Source organism: Arachis stenosperma, chromosome 3, assembly GCF_014773155.1.
Source record: "Arachis stenosperma cultivar V10309 chromosome 3, arast.V10309.gnm1.PFL2, whole genome shotgun sequence".
NCBI lineage: Eukaryota > Viridiplantae > Streptophyta > Magnoliopsida > Fabales > Fabaceae > Arachis > Arachis stenosperma.
In genome coordinates this window covers 162,073,399-162,092,163 of record NC_080379.1, presented here as the reverse complement: position 1 = coordinate 162,092,163, position 18,765 = coordinate 162,073,399, and the positions used below count along the sequence as shown (strand labels likewise).

The window sequence follows — 18,765 nt, the reverse complement described above, 5'->3', positions numbered from 1 at the left end:
CACACCCCTACTCCCTCGCTTGTGTACCACCGAACTTGCTCAATATCAAACTCTTCAAATCCGACAACGTCTCCACACACTGAGTGCGAAATAATATCGGATCTTCACACTCAAATGTCACTTTGTTGTCGCCATTTCTCATATGACAATTTGGATAAACAAACACAACTATGAATGAACTGTTACATCATTTTGTTTTTGTGAGAAAAACGAGACAGAGAAAAAATTTAAAATGTGTGTAGGAATACTAAAAATTATACATCATTTTATAGCAGCTGGATATTTGTCTTTGTCTATCTGTAAACGGGATAAGACAATAAAATTTAAATCCATAAATACTTTTAAAATTATTTATTTTAGTAAATATTATATTTATTTTATTTATTAAAATAAAAAATCTTGACTAAAATCTTTAATAAAAAATTTAAATAAAAATAATTTATAATTAAAGTCTGTTCTAGAAGTGCGCACTGCCCAGCCCAACTCGGCAACTACTAAGACCCTTTTTTAGGATTGGTTTGTTTTTTTTTGTTTTTTTTTTTGTCACGTTGCCGTGAATAGGTGGTCACCGCCTTTCCTGCTGCTATAAAATATGCCCTTGCCCCCGCTCACCTTCATTCTAAGCTGATTTAATTCCTTTTTGTGCTTCCCCGAATTCCTTCAAGGTACTTTTCTCTTCTTTATCTTCTGTTCTCTTTGATTCCTTTGGTAAGGTTTCTAGGGTTTTAATTTTTTCTTCATTCCTCAGAAATTTTATCTCGCCTTTGATTTGTTTTGGTTTAAAAATTATCATTATCTCTTTTGTACTCGTAATTCTTAGATCGGATCCCTATTGATTGCGGTTCATAGCTGTATTTTCGCAACGCAAGAATCAATTGTTTTTGGTGCTTATTTTCTGAAATCGAATTTGTTGATTCTGATGATGAATTTTTCTGTTAACCCTAGCCGGAGAAATACATCGATTAATTCTTTCAATTTAGATTAGCATGGTTTATCCCTTTTTCTACCATGCATGAATGATTTCCGTTAAGATTTTCTTATTGCGGTTGTTGTTGTAGATGCAAATCTTCGTCAAGACCCTCACCGGAAAGACCATTACTCTCGAGGTCGAGAGTTCTGACACCATCGATAATGTGAAGGCGAAAATTCAAGATAAGGAAGGGATCCCTCCCGACCAGCAGCGTCTAATCTTCGCCGGAAAACAGCTGGAGGATGGCCGTACCCTTGCCGACTACAACATCCAGAAGGAGTCAACCCTTCACCTTGTCCTCCGTCTTCGCGGTGGCATGCAGATCTTCGTTAAGACCCTCACCGGCAAGACCATCACCCTCGAGGTTGAAAGTTCCGACACCATCGACAACGTGAAGGCCAAAATTCAGGATAAGGAGGGAATCCCACCGGACCAGCAGAGGTTGATCTTCGCCGGGAAGCAGCTTGAGGATGGCCGCACCTTGGCTGACTACAACATCCAAAAGGAGTCCACCCTTCACCTTGTCCTCCGACTGCGTGGTGGAATGCAGATTTTTGTCAAGACCCTCACCGGAAAGACAATCACCCTGGAAGTTGAGAGTTCGGACACCATCGATAATGTCAAAGCAAAGATCCAAGACAAGGAGGGAATTCCCCCGGATCAGCAGAGGTTGATCTTTGCTGGAAAGCAGCTCGAGGACGGTCGTACCTTGGCTGATTACAACATCCAAAAGGAATCCACTCTCCACCTTGTGTTGCGTCTCCGCGGTGGGATGCAGATATTTGTCAAGACTTTGACAGGAAAGACCATCACTCTTGAGGTTGAGAGCTCGGACACCATTGACAATGTGAAAGCCAAGATTCAGGATAAGGAGGGAATTCCCCCGGACCAGCAGAGGTTGATCTTTGCCGGAAAACAGCTCGAGGACGGCCGCACCTTAGCCGATTACAACATCCAGAAGGAATCCACCCTCCACCTTGTGCTGCGTCTTCGTGGTGGATTTTAAGTGAGAATGGCATTACAACTGGATGTTCTGTTGTAGTAGTTTCCAAATTTATGAACTAGTTGTTTGGTTATGGGTCCCTAGCGGCCCTTTAAAATAGGTTTAGTCTTTCATGTTTAAAAACTGGGTAATATTACTATATGCTGTGTTTGATTCTGTGATTCTACTTATATAGTTCGTCTTTATGTATTTGAATTACTGAATGTGGTGTTCTCAGTTGTTACTAGAGATGCTGCGTGTGGAGTGGGAGCTTTCTGGATCTATCTATCATCACGTCAGATATTTTACATTCCAATCTACCATGATTTGGATTTCAATTTAGGAAAGGGTAATGCTATTATTTTAGGTGTCCAAATAATTAATACGCAAACCTAAATTACAATCTTTAAGCTGCATTTTATAACGTCGTATTTCACAGAACTTATGTTGGCCGCATCCAATGAATTAATACGCAAACCTAAATTACAATCTTTAATCTGCATTTTATAACGTCGTATTTCACAGAACTTATGTTGGCCGCGTCCAATGAATTGCACAAAAATTATAGTAATCCAAGTGAGCTTAGCAGAGAAAACAGAATCTCCAAAAGACCAAAACTGCAGAATTATCTCTCAGATTCTCAACTAGAAAAAGCCTGCCTTAAATTGAACATATTCATATATTGCTAATTAATCTGAAGCTAAGAATAAAGAAATTATAATGATTCTTAACTCTTTTTAAGTTACAAATGTCGTGCATCAAACATCATAATTTAACCATGGTCGGAAATATTAGACAGATGGGAAAAACTTGTTGAGGTTGAAAGGGAGGGAGTAAAATTCTTCACTCCTTGTATCTCCTTTGAATGAACGGAATCTGTCCCACCAATGCATTCCTCTGTCTTTGCGAGTTTGATTGTCTTTCTTGTGCAGTGTCACGTCCAACAACATTGCCAATATACCAGCAACAAATGCTTCAGATGAGAATGGCACATTCATCATATCATTGAACTGTCACAACATATCAACAACACTATTACAAGTATTATACTAATTTTTTTATGTTAATATACCTAAATATAGCTTTATATACCCATCTTGCGCGAGTGTGGACAGGACCATAGCCCTTGAATGCTGTGTACTCATTGAAGTATTGTGGTATAGAGAATCCCATGAAAATTGAGAAGCCTAAGATGAATTTAGTTCTAAAGCTGTTCAGATTGCAGAACTGAAGGAAACCCAGACCTGCAGAGCCTGTGTTGTGGAACAACAAAATTGTAAGAATGAAAGCATCAAAGTGTTTATGATAATAGGAGCCCACATTCTTTAAATTGATGATACATACCCACATATGCAAAGAAAAGGCAGTACAAAGCTGCAAATATTGGTGCTGGAATTGAAGCAAAAACTGCTCCAAATTTCCCTATATAAAACAATTGTTTCATAATATAAGTATGTAGCTTCAGAAATGTGCTAGAATAATCACATCACATTAGAGTTGCTAATAGTAATGTTAGAAACTTACCAAGAATTGAGAAAAAGATCATGAATCCAGCTGATATTTGAACAACTCTTCGGCTACCGACACGTGTCAAAGCTAAGAGTCCTGCATTCTCTCTGGAGAACAGGCAACAATGAATTAATATTTGTCTAAGAACAAGGAATTGATTTACAGAATAAAAAAGAATCTTACACAGAAACTGATGATCCATTTCCAGTTCCAAAGATTCCAGATAACAAAATTCCCACTCCCTGATACCATAAGAAATTGCAATTATCATAAAAGCTGACAGATCCTAAAGCAGAAAAGGATCATGTAAAGTATTACTGATCCATAATTTGTGTTTACCTGCCAACCGATGCCACGGCTGAGAACTGAAGGGGGCATTGGTGTTGCACTTGCATACCTTGACACAGCAATGAAAGCACCAGTAGACTATTTACCAAAAAAAAAAATGTAAGACAATCATGAAGAAAGTATGCAAGAGTGGGAAATTATTTTTGTACTGATCTTTTCTTGGACATCAAGTCAACTCATTTTTTTCGTTGATTTGTGATCCGAGGGAAGATGGAGTACAAATAACACAAGAAACAGAGAAGGAAACTGCTACTGATATGTTAAAAAAGTGCATAAAGAGAAGAAAAAAACCTCAACAAGAGCAACAAAGGAAGCAGCCATCATAGCAAAAGATTCTCCAGCATCAAATGTAGGTGCTCCCCATTGAAAAGGGTATGGGATTCTGATCCTGAATTATAATATTAATACATTTTGTAAGCAACAAAGCTTACTGCTTCTGAAAAATGAAGATTTCTTGTTATTGGGGGAACCAAATTATTGTTCTTACCAAGGAGCACCACCTATGATTCCAGAACGATCTGTTCTACAAGTGATTTGAGTCTTAGGTGCTGAATTCTTATAAGCTCCACCAACAGTGAGAAGATGAGCATAGATCCATACAATTGCTATTGAGAATATAACTGCAAATCGATCAAAGATTGGTTTGTCTCCTTTCATCATATGGGGAATGTACTGCATCAACAAAGTCACCACTCAAAAGGTAAATTGGTTTTAAGAAGATAATTTAATTTTCATGCAGATAAATCAAATTGTATATTTTGATATCAGAAAAAGATTATAGATTACCTGCGAAAATATTACGAGGATGAAGATTTCTGGCAAACCAATCTCCACACATTTTGCAAGCTAGAAATTCAAAAGTCACACAATCAGGAGAGTTGGAATCACAGCTTATGATCATAAAGTACATGAAGGAAAAAAAAGAAGGACTAGTTGTTCAAGATGCACTCACCACTGGAAATCCCAATTCATAAAGTCCAAAGCCTGAGAGAGCAACCAATGGAACAGCAGAGAGAGGACTTAAGAACCTAAATAAAACAAGAAAGCAAATTATTCATTAAGATGATTTCAAGAGACTCAAGCAAATCAAAAACCTTAAGCATTTATTCAAAAAGATTGTGTAGTAAGTAATTAATCATGGCCTTGATAGAATGAAATAAAATTTGATAAACAATGAGTAGTATAGAATTTTTCCATTCTGTTTTATCTGTCATGGTCAAAATTAGATGAAGCAAAATATTAACCTGACTATATTGCGCCAAAGGCCACTGAAGCCGAAAACGATTTGAAGGGTTGAAGCAACAATAAGGGCACCTTGTGTTCCACGCATTATCCTCTCAAATTTCTGACATGTTTGTTTACAAATCAAGCAAGCAAGTATAATAATGACATAACAGAAACAGAACCAAAAAAAAAAACTTATAACCTCTTGAGGATTGACAATGTCACTGTATCTAGCAGCCAAAATGATTGAAATGGTTGTTGGAACAAAAGTGTAGGATCCACCAATAACTGCAGGTAAACGAGTTCCAAAGAATGTTTGGAAGAATGTGTTTATGCCTGCTACAAATTGTAGAGTCTGAATCACTCTTGCCTTCTCTTCCTATTCAAGCAAAAACAAGAAAAAGAATAAGCAAAAGTTTGCAGTGTTTGTTAGATTTATTATGAATTGGACCACATAAGATTGAAAATTTGAAAAGCATAATATTCATGAATCTTACATTTCCTCCTCCCATCTGTGGAACTAGAGAGCTAGGAATCAGAACAGTTGTGCCAAGCATCACCAGATAATGTTGGAAACCAAGTAGGATTGCCTCAGCTTCATTCACATCAGAATTTCACAACTCAATTATCATATTCAATACCAATACATATTGATTTTTCAATGTACTAGTCGAATCAGATTAGTAGAAATCAATAAAACGTTAACAAAGATAAGCAAAAGTCTATTGATTCCAAATGACATCAAGTAAGTATTTTTGAAAAAAATGGTTTAAACTTACGCCATGGAGGAGGACTTGTAATGCAGTAAGAAACATGTGGTAACTGATCTTTAACTGGATGTGGCTGCTCATCTTGCTTTGGTTGTGGTGCACCTCCTGCCATTCTTTTTCGATGAACTAAGAACTCACTACAACAACTCAAGTTTCTCAGAACTCAAAAGAGATTAATGTAGGATTCTCCAACTCAAAAGAATGTTATGCATGCCACAATGTGAAATGGACTCTAACAAAACCAGTTGGACTAAGGAAGCACAGAAAGTGTTCACCCCAGATGCAAAAATCAAAACTTTCTTTCTTGTTTGCTTGTTTGTTCTCTCTATTCTGATGAAACAAACAGAAGAAAGACAATGGAACTTGTCAGCAATGTATGATGCAAATGAAGAAAATATTGGTGTAAGGAAGGTTTGTTTCTTCTTTTTTGTTAGCCCAAGAAGACATAAAAGTGAGTGTGAAGATGTGAAAGAAATAAAAAGCAAAAGGGGAGAGTAATAGTAATAGTCTAATAGAGCCTCTTCCCCCTAAAGCAAGAAAGAAACCAAAAACCCAAAAGAATCTCTCAGTTCCATATTGCTTTTTTAACAATATTGTAATCAAAATATATTATTATTAATGGCGTAAACATGACTTGCCTTTCCTTTGTTCAACACGCAAAGATAAAGTTATGCAATAAAGCAGCTTCACCTTCACCTTTATTAACCAACCTCACATTTACTATATTTAATTTAATTTAACTAACACCAATATTTATTTGAACCATAACAATAATGAAGGTAACAAGAAGTGAGAACCTCTCTTGTTTAATTTCTTCACCCCTTTTAAGTAGAAATCCTTTTGTTCACAGCAAAAAAGGTTTACAATTTTCTTTTCTCTATGGCACTGAGTACTAGTACTACTACCAGTTCTGCAAGATCATGAAAAGCTGCTGTTATTATTTTTATTTTACCTTGATGGATGAGGCAGAATCTGATGATTAATTGGTTGAAAGTTGGAAGTAGCAAACAATAGCAACTTGTTTTGTGTGTGTGTGTGAGAGAGAGAGAGTGTGTTGTTATAGTCAGTTTCTTTTTGCATGAGAGTTGAACACTAAGCTGTCTCTCTTGGACTTATCTTCTGTCCTCTGCAATCTGAAAAACAACCCTCTCCAATTGACAAACTAATATTTAGAGTCTAATATTTACTCAATTTTATTGTTGCATTGGACTCAATCTTTGGTTACATATTCTTGGATTATTTCAATTAGACTTGTCTAAGTCCTTGTTCAGTTCTAAATGTGAGGATGTTAGAACTTTATGTTGTTTAGAAGGTTTTGATAATTTTATGAGTCTTAAAACTAAATCTCTTCTATTACTTAACAATAAAATAACTTTTAAGAACAAGTTTTTTAATGGCATTAAAAATTTGTAAGCATAGATAAACTTTTGACAAGGTTTAAAACAAATAATTAATTAATAGAATATTTAAAATATCAATAATATTAGGAAGACAAAAAATAACTAAAATTTGTTTTATTTAATATTTATTAATTGTTGTTAGAATTAATAAATACTAAATAAAATAATTTTTGACTGTTTTTGGTTATTTTTTTATTACAAATATTTTCGTTAAAATATTACCCGAGTCTAAATGGTATTATAACTACGTAAATATGACCTAATAATAATTGACCGTATTTAGAAATAGATATCCTTAATAATAATAATGTATTATATCAATTGTAATACAACATTTTCTATAATATATATGGTTGGAATGGTCATGGTAATTTCATATATACAATGCTATATGTACCAACGAATGAAACATCAATAGACAATAGCACAATGGATAGAGTTATTAAAAGGGTAAATATTGATCTACTTTTCACTGGTTCAGTGGAAAATGGCAATGGTTTGTTGCATATGAGTTGTTATTAGGCAATATTTAATTGAATCCATCTGCTGAATATTTTAATTTAGAAGTTTAGTACCTTAAGCTTGGGACATAATGAATGTACTATATTTCAAATTTTTATGATAAAATTAAGGTTTATTTACTGTGTGGTTCTATAGTTTTGCGAAATTTTCAGTTAGGTCTTTATATTTTTTTAATTGAATTTTTGCATTAACTTTTTTTTTTAATTAGGTCCTCTTAATAGTAATTGGTTTAATTGTATAGGGATCTAACTAAAAAAAATTAATACAGGGACTTAAATAAAAGAAAAAAAATGTAAGAACTCAATTAAAAAAATTAGTACAGGAATTAAATTAAAAAATATAAAAATTTAATTAAAAATTTTACAAAATTATAGAGACCAACAAAATAATTAAACCTAAAATTAATACAAGCTGGATTTAAAAAATGGGGGTAGATTGATATCCTTTTCTTTAGCAGGAAGAAATGGAAATTGTTCTTACTTACATTTACGCCTCACAAATCACACACTAGACAACTTGTAATCAGACTTTAGAATAAAAAATAAATAAAACAATAACAGAATGATACGGTTAAGGTCACAATCGTATATTTCAATTCATGGATTTGACCAAGGACACAATTTTTTTTTTTCTTGTGGGGCTCACTAGGACCTAGTGTCTCTCCATTTTTAATGTTTGCTTCAATTTGTTGTCCTATGGTGCAAAATTAAATTAGTGAATATTAATTGTTATAAATACTAAAGTCTAACTTGAGTTTGTCGAATAATCAGCTCATTCGTTTAGTTAAATAAGTGTTGGGAGTTCGAATCCCGCTTTGTGCATGCAGCAATCAAGTGGTCAGCGACAAACCCTTAAATGAAGCTCAGATCCGCGACGGATTAGTTTTTAACCTGTTGGGTTGAAAGATTCCGTAGACAACTAAAAAAAAAGAACATAGATAATGTTAATCAGAGTTATGTTAAATTATCTTGGAAGCTTTAATTATCATAGAATATATATTCAAATAGGTTCTTAAGGTATTTTGTATATGATATTTTTGTTTTTAAAAAAATTTATTATATTAAAATTTTTAGACTTTATAAATATATGTCTTTATTTTAGTTAAATTTATTGTTTTTACTTGAATAAAATTTTTTAAAAATATGACATAATGATTTATTAGTCTTATTTTTATAAAATTAAGAAATTTTTATGTAATAAATTTTTTTTGAAAATAAAAACGTTTGATGCAAAATTTTGTAAGGATCTATTTAAAATTTTGGATATATTCTCATTATTATACGGGAAGGAAAACTTTTGGTTTAGTTTCTATAGTGATTTGTACTTTATGGATTGTTATTATCTCTCTATGGAGTATAGGATATTCCTTCCACCAAGAAACATTGAAAGAATTTAGCCCCACTGGATCTAAGATATCATTTCATTGTCCTAACAAATGGAAAAAGAAACAACTTCTTTGACTATTACAGTTCTAATTACTAGCAAATAACAATGTTCCTGCTCCCTCAATTGGGAATCATTTGAACATAGATACTGAGTAGAATCGCTAATAACTTTTTACCTGTTTTTTTTCTTTTTTGGCTAAAACCTGTAGTATATACTGGTATTGTTCTTTTAACTTATATGACTACATGAGATATGAAATATGAGACGGTAAATATTTTGAGAACAAGTAAATAGTTTTCAAAAATAAAGATATAAGTTCGAATATCAGAATGTGTGTTTGTTGAGAAGAAAAAATAATTTTAAATGTTCAACTTTTCGAATACGAGAACACTATCTTCTATAGTTTTATTTTAAAAAAATTCAAGTTAGAAAAACCTTGATTCAACACTTAAAGTGGAATTAAGCCCCACTTTGGTCCTTGAGATTGGCGAATATAGTGATTTAATTTCTGACTTTCTAGTTGTTATAATTTAGTCTTTCAAATTGAAAAAAGTGCACCAATGTAGTCTCTCGTGTATTTTTTGTCATCGGAATTTAACGCTGTTAGTGACGTGACTCAAACCTTATCACGCTGGACATATTAAAACGGCGTCGTACACGTTTTGGCGCTAAAGAAGGCATTAAACGGCGTGGTACGCGTTTTGGCGCTAAAAAAGGCATTAAACGACGTTGTTTAAGGGTTTAAAGTTTAAACAATTTTGTCATAATCAAATTCCTTGTCAGAACCCTCAAACGACGTCGTTTAATGCCTTCTTTAGCGGCAAAATACGTACGATGTCATTTTAATATGTCTAATATGGCAAGACTTGAGCCATATTATTAATGATATTGAGCTCCGGTGACAAAAAATATACAAGAAACTATTGGTATACTCTTGAATCTGGAGGACCAAATTATAACAATTAGAAAACCAGATACTAAATCAGTGTAATTCACCGATCTCAGAAACTAAAATAGAACTAAACTCCTTAAAGGGTCATTTGACTTGTAGGTAGATAAAAACATTGAATTCATAGCCTTCTTATACCAACAAATGACATCTTTATACACCGGCACCTAGGAACAAGTCACACTTAGAAAAATGGTATTCATAGCCAGAGACATTGTTATGAAACACAAACTTAACCTGTGTCTATGCTTTGCTACTTTTACCAAAAGTGCCTTAAGTACCTTTCGGCTGTACATTGTTTTGAAAATATTAATTTTATGCTTGACTTTTGATTACTCCCTCATTTCTGTAAAGTGAAAGTGCCCTTTAGGACTTGAATAAGAAAAATGCCTTCTTGTACAAAATCATAGTAATATAGAGTAGATCATTAAAATAAATAAAAATATATATAAGGCTAGAAAACAGTGATTTAAGTGGCGAATTATCAGTTCCTATTTCATTAATGTAAAATGAAAATTTTGACAAGGTAGAGTTATATCCTTGAGTGAAAGTTAAGTAACTATCCTCTCTTATTTACTCTTCTCAAAAATGCAATCAAATTCTATCATTGATGTACCATTAAAGGCTTAAAACAACAGCAGCATCATACACCATAATTTTTCAAGGAATCATTTTTAAAATAGCAAATACACAATTAGAAGAAAAACTTCAGATAGAAAAAGTAATAATAAGAAAAAAGGTTAGCTCAACTTATCTTAAAGCATTTGCTTTATTAGATAAGGAACAAATTAGACTCATTGTAATTGGTTAAATAATCCCAACAACAAAACCAACATAGTAGTAAGAATAATAATAATAATAATACAAAATCTAGTCACCTATTTTGGGGTCCAAGTCCAACCCAACAACTAACAAACCACAAATTACATGCTTCAGCATTCACTCTTTTTAGTTATGAAGAATCTGGAGGAACTGCCTGAAATGAACTCCACAAGGAAGACAAAAACTTGAAAGCTCAAGACAACAGATATCTGGAGTCAGGAATGTGCCTTGGGAAACCCCTCTTGTGCAGGGGATTTCGCTAAAAGCAAAAATCCCCATTCATGTTTTACCCCTTGAAGGTGCTTTGCTAACCACAACTGGCTGCAAAATGTGTAAACTTACTGACCGCTGCTACTGCGAAGTTGTAACCTCTTCCTCTCGAAGTCAAGCTACAAAGAAGGTGGATGAAAATCAATAAAAGAAAAGTAAAACTAGCAGAATATATATACATGGCGCAGCAGGATAGGTTTTGTTTTGAGAAGAACACTCTGCTTAAATGATCTTCAAAAATCACTAAAATAGATCTACCTTGACGAGAGCCCCCCAAATATTCGACCTAAAATTAAGGTATGGAGGGTTGAACCTATTTGACCAACAAAACCCTATCCTCCTAGGTAAGATCGGCTACATGAATCAAATAGAAAACCATACTCGTGTTTGGCCCATATTCTAAACTTTCTTAGGTCTTTCCCTACCTCAACCTCTAGCCACAACAATATCATCCATCTAATTCACTCTGCTAATTAGAGCCTTTAAAAAGCTTCTCCAAATATGTTCACACCAACTTAAACAAGATTCTACCATCTTCTCTATAATCAATGTTCGACTATCTCTCTTCTATCTTCATTCTCTATAGTGTGTTCACCCATTCAACTCAACATCATCTCCGCCCTATTAAGTTTGTGTTCCTCTTTGAACCTTTGACATCCGGTAGAAATCCCCTCCTCATTCACAAACTCCAAACTAATTCGTTTAACAATGCTAAAATCATATTCGATTAATATAAAAGGAAAAACACAGTTTTCTTGCTTACATGTTCAATTCTATATATATTGTCAAACAGTTACAGAATATTTAATACTATTTTGATATACACACTTTTCATAAACTGATAGCATATAAAACGATGATAGAAGAACAAAAGAAGGATATTTATCAGTTCCATACCACTTTCTTCACCCGCTCATTTGCAGCAGGAGTACCTCCAACAACAGAATCAGGGTGATAAGGACTGCTGACACGCACCTCGTTCATCACAACGATGACGGTCTTGTCCCAACGAACAGGAAGCCTGATAACACGCTAATCTTGTCAGTTAAATGAAATACAAAAAAGGGAAAAATACTACTAGTTTATGAATGAAATCTCTACGACAGATAAAATTGAAAAAAAAAAAAAAAAGAAAGCTGAAGAGTCAAAGGCAAAGGGTTCGTAAAGCGTTTATTGCCTTGAGGCAAGATGCATCAATATCTCACTGAAGAAGATTGTGGATATTCTCCTTATAAATTGATTATTCATGCAAAGCACTCATAGTAAAACATTAAATGTTATATTTTAAAAAATAAAAATAACTCCCCTTACCAACTAGCTCCAAAGAGTACCAAAGACAGACAGCTTGCTAATTTTTTAACAATCCAACTATTCACCTCTTTTAGCATCACACAGTATGTTAGATAGCTGGGTTTTTGGTCTTTCAAAGTTATCAAAATTGAGCACCTTGAGATCTTGACCCAAAAGACAAAAACATGGATCTCAGAGAAGGGTAGCACCATAAATAGAAACTGGTGCTTATCCCTTCTAGTGGCTCACCACAGTACCTTCAACCTCCCCAAACATAATTAGACAACATAAACTAAGCACTACATCCTACATCCACACAGGATAAGTTCCAAACTAACAATTTTACTTTAATTTCTATTTTTTTTTGTGTAAAAAAAATTGTATTTTTTGTTATGGGAAAGGGTGATAGAACGGAGGTTGAAAAAAGAGACACAAGTAATAGAGAACCAATTTGGATTTATGCCAGGCAGATCTACCACTGAAGCGATATACCTATTAAGAAAGATGATGGAGAGGTATCGTAGTAATAAAAGGGATCTGCACATGGTGTTTATTGATTTGGAAAAAGCGTATGATAGGGTACCAAGGGAGGTCTTATGGAAGGTTTTAGAAGAGAGGAGAGTAAGGATCGCATATATTCGGGCAATCAAAGACATGTATGATGGGGCCACAACTAGTGTGAAGACTCAAGGTGGTGTGACAGAGGAATTCCCTATTGGTATAGGATTACACCAGGGATCATCCTTAAGTCCATACCTTTTCACATTAGTCTTGGAAGTACTCACAGAGCACATCCAAGAGCCTGTGCCATGGTGCATGCTTTTTGCCGATGATATCGTCCTTATGGGAGAGTCAAGGGAAGACCTAAATAAGAAGTTGGAGTTATGGAGAGAAGCTCTAGAAGTGTATGGTCTGCGCATAAGCCGTAACAAGACAGAATATATGGAATGTAAATTCAGTCTGAGAAGGGAAAACTCCAATATAGAGGTGAAGATTGGAGAAAACATCCTACGAAAAGTTAAAAGTTTTAAGTATCTTGGGTGCATCATACAGGATAATGGAGAGATTGAACAAGATGTAAATCATAGGATCCAAGCAGGTTGGTCAAAATGGCGGAGTGCATCTGGTTTTATATGCGACAAAAAAGTGCCTTTAAAACTTAAAGGTAAATTCTATCGCACCGCTATAAGACCGGCTATGCTATATGGTACGGAGTGTTGGGCGGCTAAAAGGGAGCACGAACATAAGCTGAGTGTGGCAGAGATGAAGATGTTGAGATGGATGAGTGGTCATACGCGATTGGATAAAATAAGGAATGAAGATATAAGGGAGAGAGTTGGAGTAGCACCCATTGTGGAAAAGATGGTTGAATCGCGTCTCAGATGGTTTGGACATGTGGGAAGAAGACCGATAGAACATCCAGTCAGGAGGGTGGATGAGATGGAAGATGGACAAAGAGCGAAAGGCAGAGGAAGACCTAAGAAGACCATCCGTGAGGTGGTCAAACGAGATCTACATGTAAACGGTCTCTCTGTAGACATGATACATGACAGAGCACAATGGCGTCGTTTGATTCATGTAGCCGACCCCACTTAGTGGGACAAGGCTTTGTTGTTGTTGTTTGTTGTTTGAGTTATTTATCCAAACACTACAACTTTAAAATAAGTACTTCTATAACAAAAAATCTAAACACAAAATAACTTATTTCTAAACTGCTATTAATAAAAGTTCTTATACTTTAAGCTCTTTTTCCAAAAGAACTTATTTAAATTGTTTATCCAAACTGGGCCTAAACCTAAGAAATATGGATGAGAGCATCTAGAATATATATTAACTCCAATCTAAATTCGCACTAGGTGGGTTTGACAATATTGATGAAACAATACCATTCAACTTCCATTTGATTGATTTCTGCCCCAGCCGCCAGGGCCTCCATTAGCCTCCTCACAATAGCAAAGAACCCTAGACAAGATTTTTCCTCTCACATCCAAGTATCCATCAACATTGTCTTTTTCAGTATACACATTACACCAGAGGAGGATACAAACTATGGAATCACAATAACTATTCTGATATAGTCACAAGAAGAGGCAGAAACCGCATCAAGCATAATATTCTAGTGTCCACGAGACTACGACAGTAGGTAGCAAAGTTCAAGCATTCAATTAACAGACAGAAGAACTAAACATTAGAAAACAACCTAGGAAGGATTGAAAAGCCTGATAGAAAACTAAACATTAGAATCCTGCGATAGTACTAATAAGCTACCAAACCAAGAAATGGAACTTATTTTTCATTGATAAAATAACAGTATAAAGGCAAAAATGGTTCAAAACCCAAACCACAATGTGATCCAAAAATAGCTTAATGGAATTCAATAACATCTAATGCAACTTACGTTTTGGACAAAGCATCAAAGATGCTCTGTGCCTCGCTGGTAACACCAACACCGATCCTCTCAGCATCCGCCTCAGCTTGTCTTAAAAAAAACAATGAAATTCAAATATCAAAATCAGACATTAAAAAAAAATAAAAAAAAAATAGCTAAAAACAACCGTTAATTAAAAGGGAAAAAATGAAATTAGGGGAATTAGAGAAATACCTGATTGCAAGGTCTTCCCTAGCTTGAAGAGCAGCGAGGTCAAGGAAGCAGTTAGTGGGGTCAAGAGGGTCCTCGGCGTGTCCGAGAAAGGTGAAGTCTTTGATGTAGTTTGCCTTCAGCAGCCTTATGTTCCGCCGTGGGCCTGGGCCTGGGCCGGGCTTCGAGGGAGCCTCCTGGAGTACGAGGATGTTTGAGGGGCGATCGAAGGTCACAACCTGACCTTCAAACTCGTCCCCCAGCGTTGTCCTGATCGAGAGCATGCACCCCACCGCCAGCTCCTCCGGGTTTCCGCCGCCATCCACCGTCGCCATTTGTTTTCGTTTGGTTTCCTTCTTGTTTCGGTCCTTCCCCTGCCCAGCTGCTACCCTTCTAAGACTCCAACTTCGCCATCTCCCAAAACATTAAACTCAAAACTTAAAGGTGAGTATGGGCTTGGATCAATTAGAGTTTCTGAACATCTTGTTCTTTATCTAGATTGGGCTCTTAGTTCATGATCTAAAAGAATATTGTGTGGGTTTTGGTCCCTCTTAGCTTACAATACTTTTTTTTTGCTGAAGCTATATATGTCTAGTTTGTTTTTTTATTAATAAAAAATAAAAATAAAAACAAGAAACAAAAAAAAAAATCTCTATGAAATATTCATGTTTTTAGAAGACATATTTTATTCTTTTCGGATCGATATAAATATTCTATGAAATAATAAATTTCTCATTTTGGCTTTTTAAGAAAGGTGAATTTTAGTATACAGAGTAAAAAGTCATACAGATTTAAAGATTTGCTTACACCACATTTTTTAAAGCCACACTTTTCACTTTAAACCGTAACTCTTCACAAAGAAAAGCGTCACCTAATGGAAAAAAGTAAATTAGAAGATTTAAGAGAAGAAATAATTAAGTTATCAAAATTAATAGATCAAAAATTAATGATTTTAACTAATGTTAACTGTAATGACACCGAATTCTTAAAATCAATACAAAATGATTTTTCTCAAAATCTTTATTTTACTATAAGTTTTATTGAAGGACTTCAAAAACCTGAAAAAACTTATTTTTCACACGAAATTTCTAAAAAATGTTACCATGGAAATGATTCCCCACATCTTTATCATACTTTTAACCCACAATTAAATTCTATAGTAGATATGCTTGAAGAAATATTAGTATTCATAAAATTTCAAAAAAATAAGAAAAAAGAGAATCCCAAAGAAGAAAATTTTCAAAATATAATCAACATAACAGATTTAAAAGTAAAACCACCACTAAAATTATGAATATTGAGGAAAAATTAGAAGAAGTTACAATGCTTTTTAAACAATTAAAAATGGCTCAAGAAAATAATATTATGGAACAAGGATTTCAAATAGAAGAAGAATTAGTAAATTCTGAAAATATAGAAAATGAAGAACACATCCTAGATTATTCAAGTGACGAAGAACCAGCAATTCCAATACAAGTAAAAAATGAAGCTGGAACATCTAAAGATAATCAATCTCAATTTAAATGGGAAACAGGTTTTGATAATTATGCTTTTAAAAAAGGGTTTATAAATAAAGATTCAAAATATACAAAAATACCATCAAAATACGTTTCTAAAATCCAGGAAATGGAAGGAGAAAGAATGCTTGATTTAGACTGTAAAAAGAATGAAAAAATAATTTTTGAAAATTGGTTGAATTCCTTTTTATTAGAAGTTTTTACTAATCCAAAGCTTAGTGATTTGTCTGGAAGAGATATTTGGAATTACATAGGGTTTCATACTAAAGGAACTATAAGAGATTATATGACATCAATAGAAAACCAAATAATAGAAGATTTAGCAACAAAACAACAGTTTATGATAAGATATTATATATAATGATGATTCTATATAAAGAATTTTTTGGAAAAAATATTATAGATTATAGACAAGAAGTCTATAATAAAGAATATCAAGAAGCAAAAAACCATTTAGCTAATATTCAGATATATGATCTATGTAATGTGGAATCTTATATATGTGAATATAGAATACATTATTACAAATTAAAAGAAGAAGATAAAAATCATTATCTTAGTATGTATATAACAAAACTTCCATATCCTGCTAATGAATTTATAATGGGAAGATTTATAAGAGAAATAAATAGAGGGACAATTGAAAATAATTTTGGTGGAGTAACCTCTGCAATAAGAGAGGAAATAAAAGAACGTTGTATGCAAGAAGCGACTCAAAAAAGATTTGCAAATATAATTAGAATTTGCTGTCAGGATAATGAAGAGATACCTCAAAAATATGGTCTTAATAAAAACCTTCAAAGAAAAAGAAAATATCAATTTAGAAAAAGAAAATACTATCCAAACTGGAGAAAAAAGAGGTATTTTAGGAAGAAAAATAACAATAAAAACAAAAGACAAAAAAAATAACTATTGCCCAAATAAAAAAGAAAATTGTAAGTGTTGGTATTGCCAAGAAGAAGGACACTATGCAAATGAATGTCCAAAAAAGAAGGATAAAAAGAATCTTACTAAACAAATAGAAATTGCTAAGTCTTGTTTCATGGAACCATTAGAGGAATCTGATGATAACTTAGACTATATTTTTGAATATGTCTCAGAAACAAACTCAGAGATTGAGTAATAATGCATATTTATTACTATAAAAATAACAAAAAAGTTTATAAATGCTTTCATAGATTCTGGAGCAACACAATGCTTTGCTAGTTCAAATATAAAACTTGATTGGAAAAAATTAAAGAAACCATTAAGAGTTAGAATAGCTGACAAATCAATACATAAAATTGACCAAAAAGCAGAGATGGCTGAAATTTTTATTCAAAATTATAGGTTCATTGTTCCATCTATATATATGTTAGATTCTGGAATGTATTTTATCATAGGAAATAACTTTTTAAAGCTATATCATCCATTCATTCAAGAATTAACATATATAGTTTTAAAAGCTCCACACGATTCTTCAATAAATCAAAAATCGAAACGTATAAAAATACCAACCACTACTATAGATAAGATTCTAAAATTTAAAATATTTTCTATATTAGAGACATGTTATTTAAATTTATACTTTCAGATAAAAATTCCAAAAAATAATCTTGAAACAAAAATAGAAGAACTTTTGGATGAAATTTGTGCTCAAAATCTTTTAGATATTAAAAATACAAATAACGAATTAGTAAGCATTAAATTAAAAGACCCTACAAAAGAGATAAATGTTCCAAATAAAATTCCTTATTCCGCAAGAGATAGAGAAGAGTTCTCATTAGAATGTAGAGATCTTTTGGAAAAAGGAATTATAAGATTAAGTAAAAGTCCTCATGCGGCTCCAGCCTTTTATGTCGAAAACAATAATGAAATTAAAAGGGGAAAACGAAGAATGGTTATTAACTATAAGAAGATGAATGAAGCAACTATTGGTGATGCTCATAAACTTCCAAGAAAAGATTCTATTTTAGAAAAAATCAAATGAGCAACTTGGTTTTCATCTCTTGATGCAAAATCAGGATATTGGCAACTTCGTTTAGACGAAGAAACAAAGAAATTAACTGCTTTTACTTGCTCAACAAAAGAATCAACAAGTGTGTTGCTATATGAATGGAATGTATTACCATTCGGATTAAAACAAGCCCCAGGTATTTATCAAAGATTTATGGAAAAAAATCTAAAAGAGTTAAATGAATTTGTTTTAGTGTACATTGATGATATACTAGTTTTTACAAAACAAGATA

The 18,765-nt window shown here is 33.4% G+C and overlaps 3 protein-coding genes across 3 annotated transcripts; 1 reads left to right on the top strand and 2 right to left on the bottom strand.

Annotated features, from left to right (window-relative positions):
- The first annotated feature begins 480 nt into the window (after positions 1-480).
- LOC130968670 (polyubiquitin) lies at positions 481-2,201 on the top strand. Its single transcript, XM_057894065.1, has 2 exons — positions 481-665; positions 1,059-2,201. The coding sequence occupies exon 2, from the start codon at positions 1,059-1,061 to the stop codon at positions 1,974-1,976; it is 918 nt and encodes a 305-aa protein (XP_057750048.1). The 5' UTR covers positions 481-665; the 3' UTR covers positions 1,977-2,201.
- A 411-nt stretch (positions 2,202-2,612) lies between these two features.
- Positions 2,613-6,261, bottom strand: LOC130968669 (nucleobase-ascorbate transporter 6-like). The gene is made up of 14 exons (XM_057894064.1): positions 5,813-6,261; positions 5,531-5,628; positions 5,236-5,412; positions 5,054-5,154; positions 4,762-4,837; positions 4,596-4,655; positions 4,297-4,481; positions 4,101-4,197; positions 3,801-3,887; positions 3,645-3,703; positions 3,477-3,568; positions 3,297-3,374; positions 3,045-3,205; positions 2,613-2,962 (listed from the first exon to the last, which is right to left on the bottom strand). Exons 1-14 carry the CDS (start codon positions 5,913-5,915, stop codon positions 2,744-2,746), a joined length of 1,593 nt encoding a protein of 530 aa, XP_057750047.1. The 5' UTR covers positions 5,916-6,261; the 3' UTR covers positions 2,613-2,743.
- A 4,493-nt stretch (positions 6,262-10,754) lies between these two features.
- Positions 10,755-15,454, bottom strand: LOC130967375 (uncharacterized). Its single transcript, XM_057892201.1, has 4 exons — positions 15,045-15,454; positions 14,841-14,921; positions 12,050-12,173; positions 10,755-11,271 (listed from the first exon to the last, which is right to left on the bottom strand). The coding sequence occupies exons 1-4, from the start codon at positions 15,353-15,355 to the stop codon at positions 11,221-11,223; spliced, it is 567 nt and encodes a 188-aa protein (XP_057748184.1). The 5' UTR covers positions 15,356-15,454; the 3' UTR covers positions 10,755-11,220.
- Positions 15,455-18,765: the final 3,311 nt, after the last annotated feature.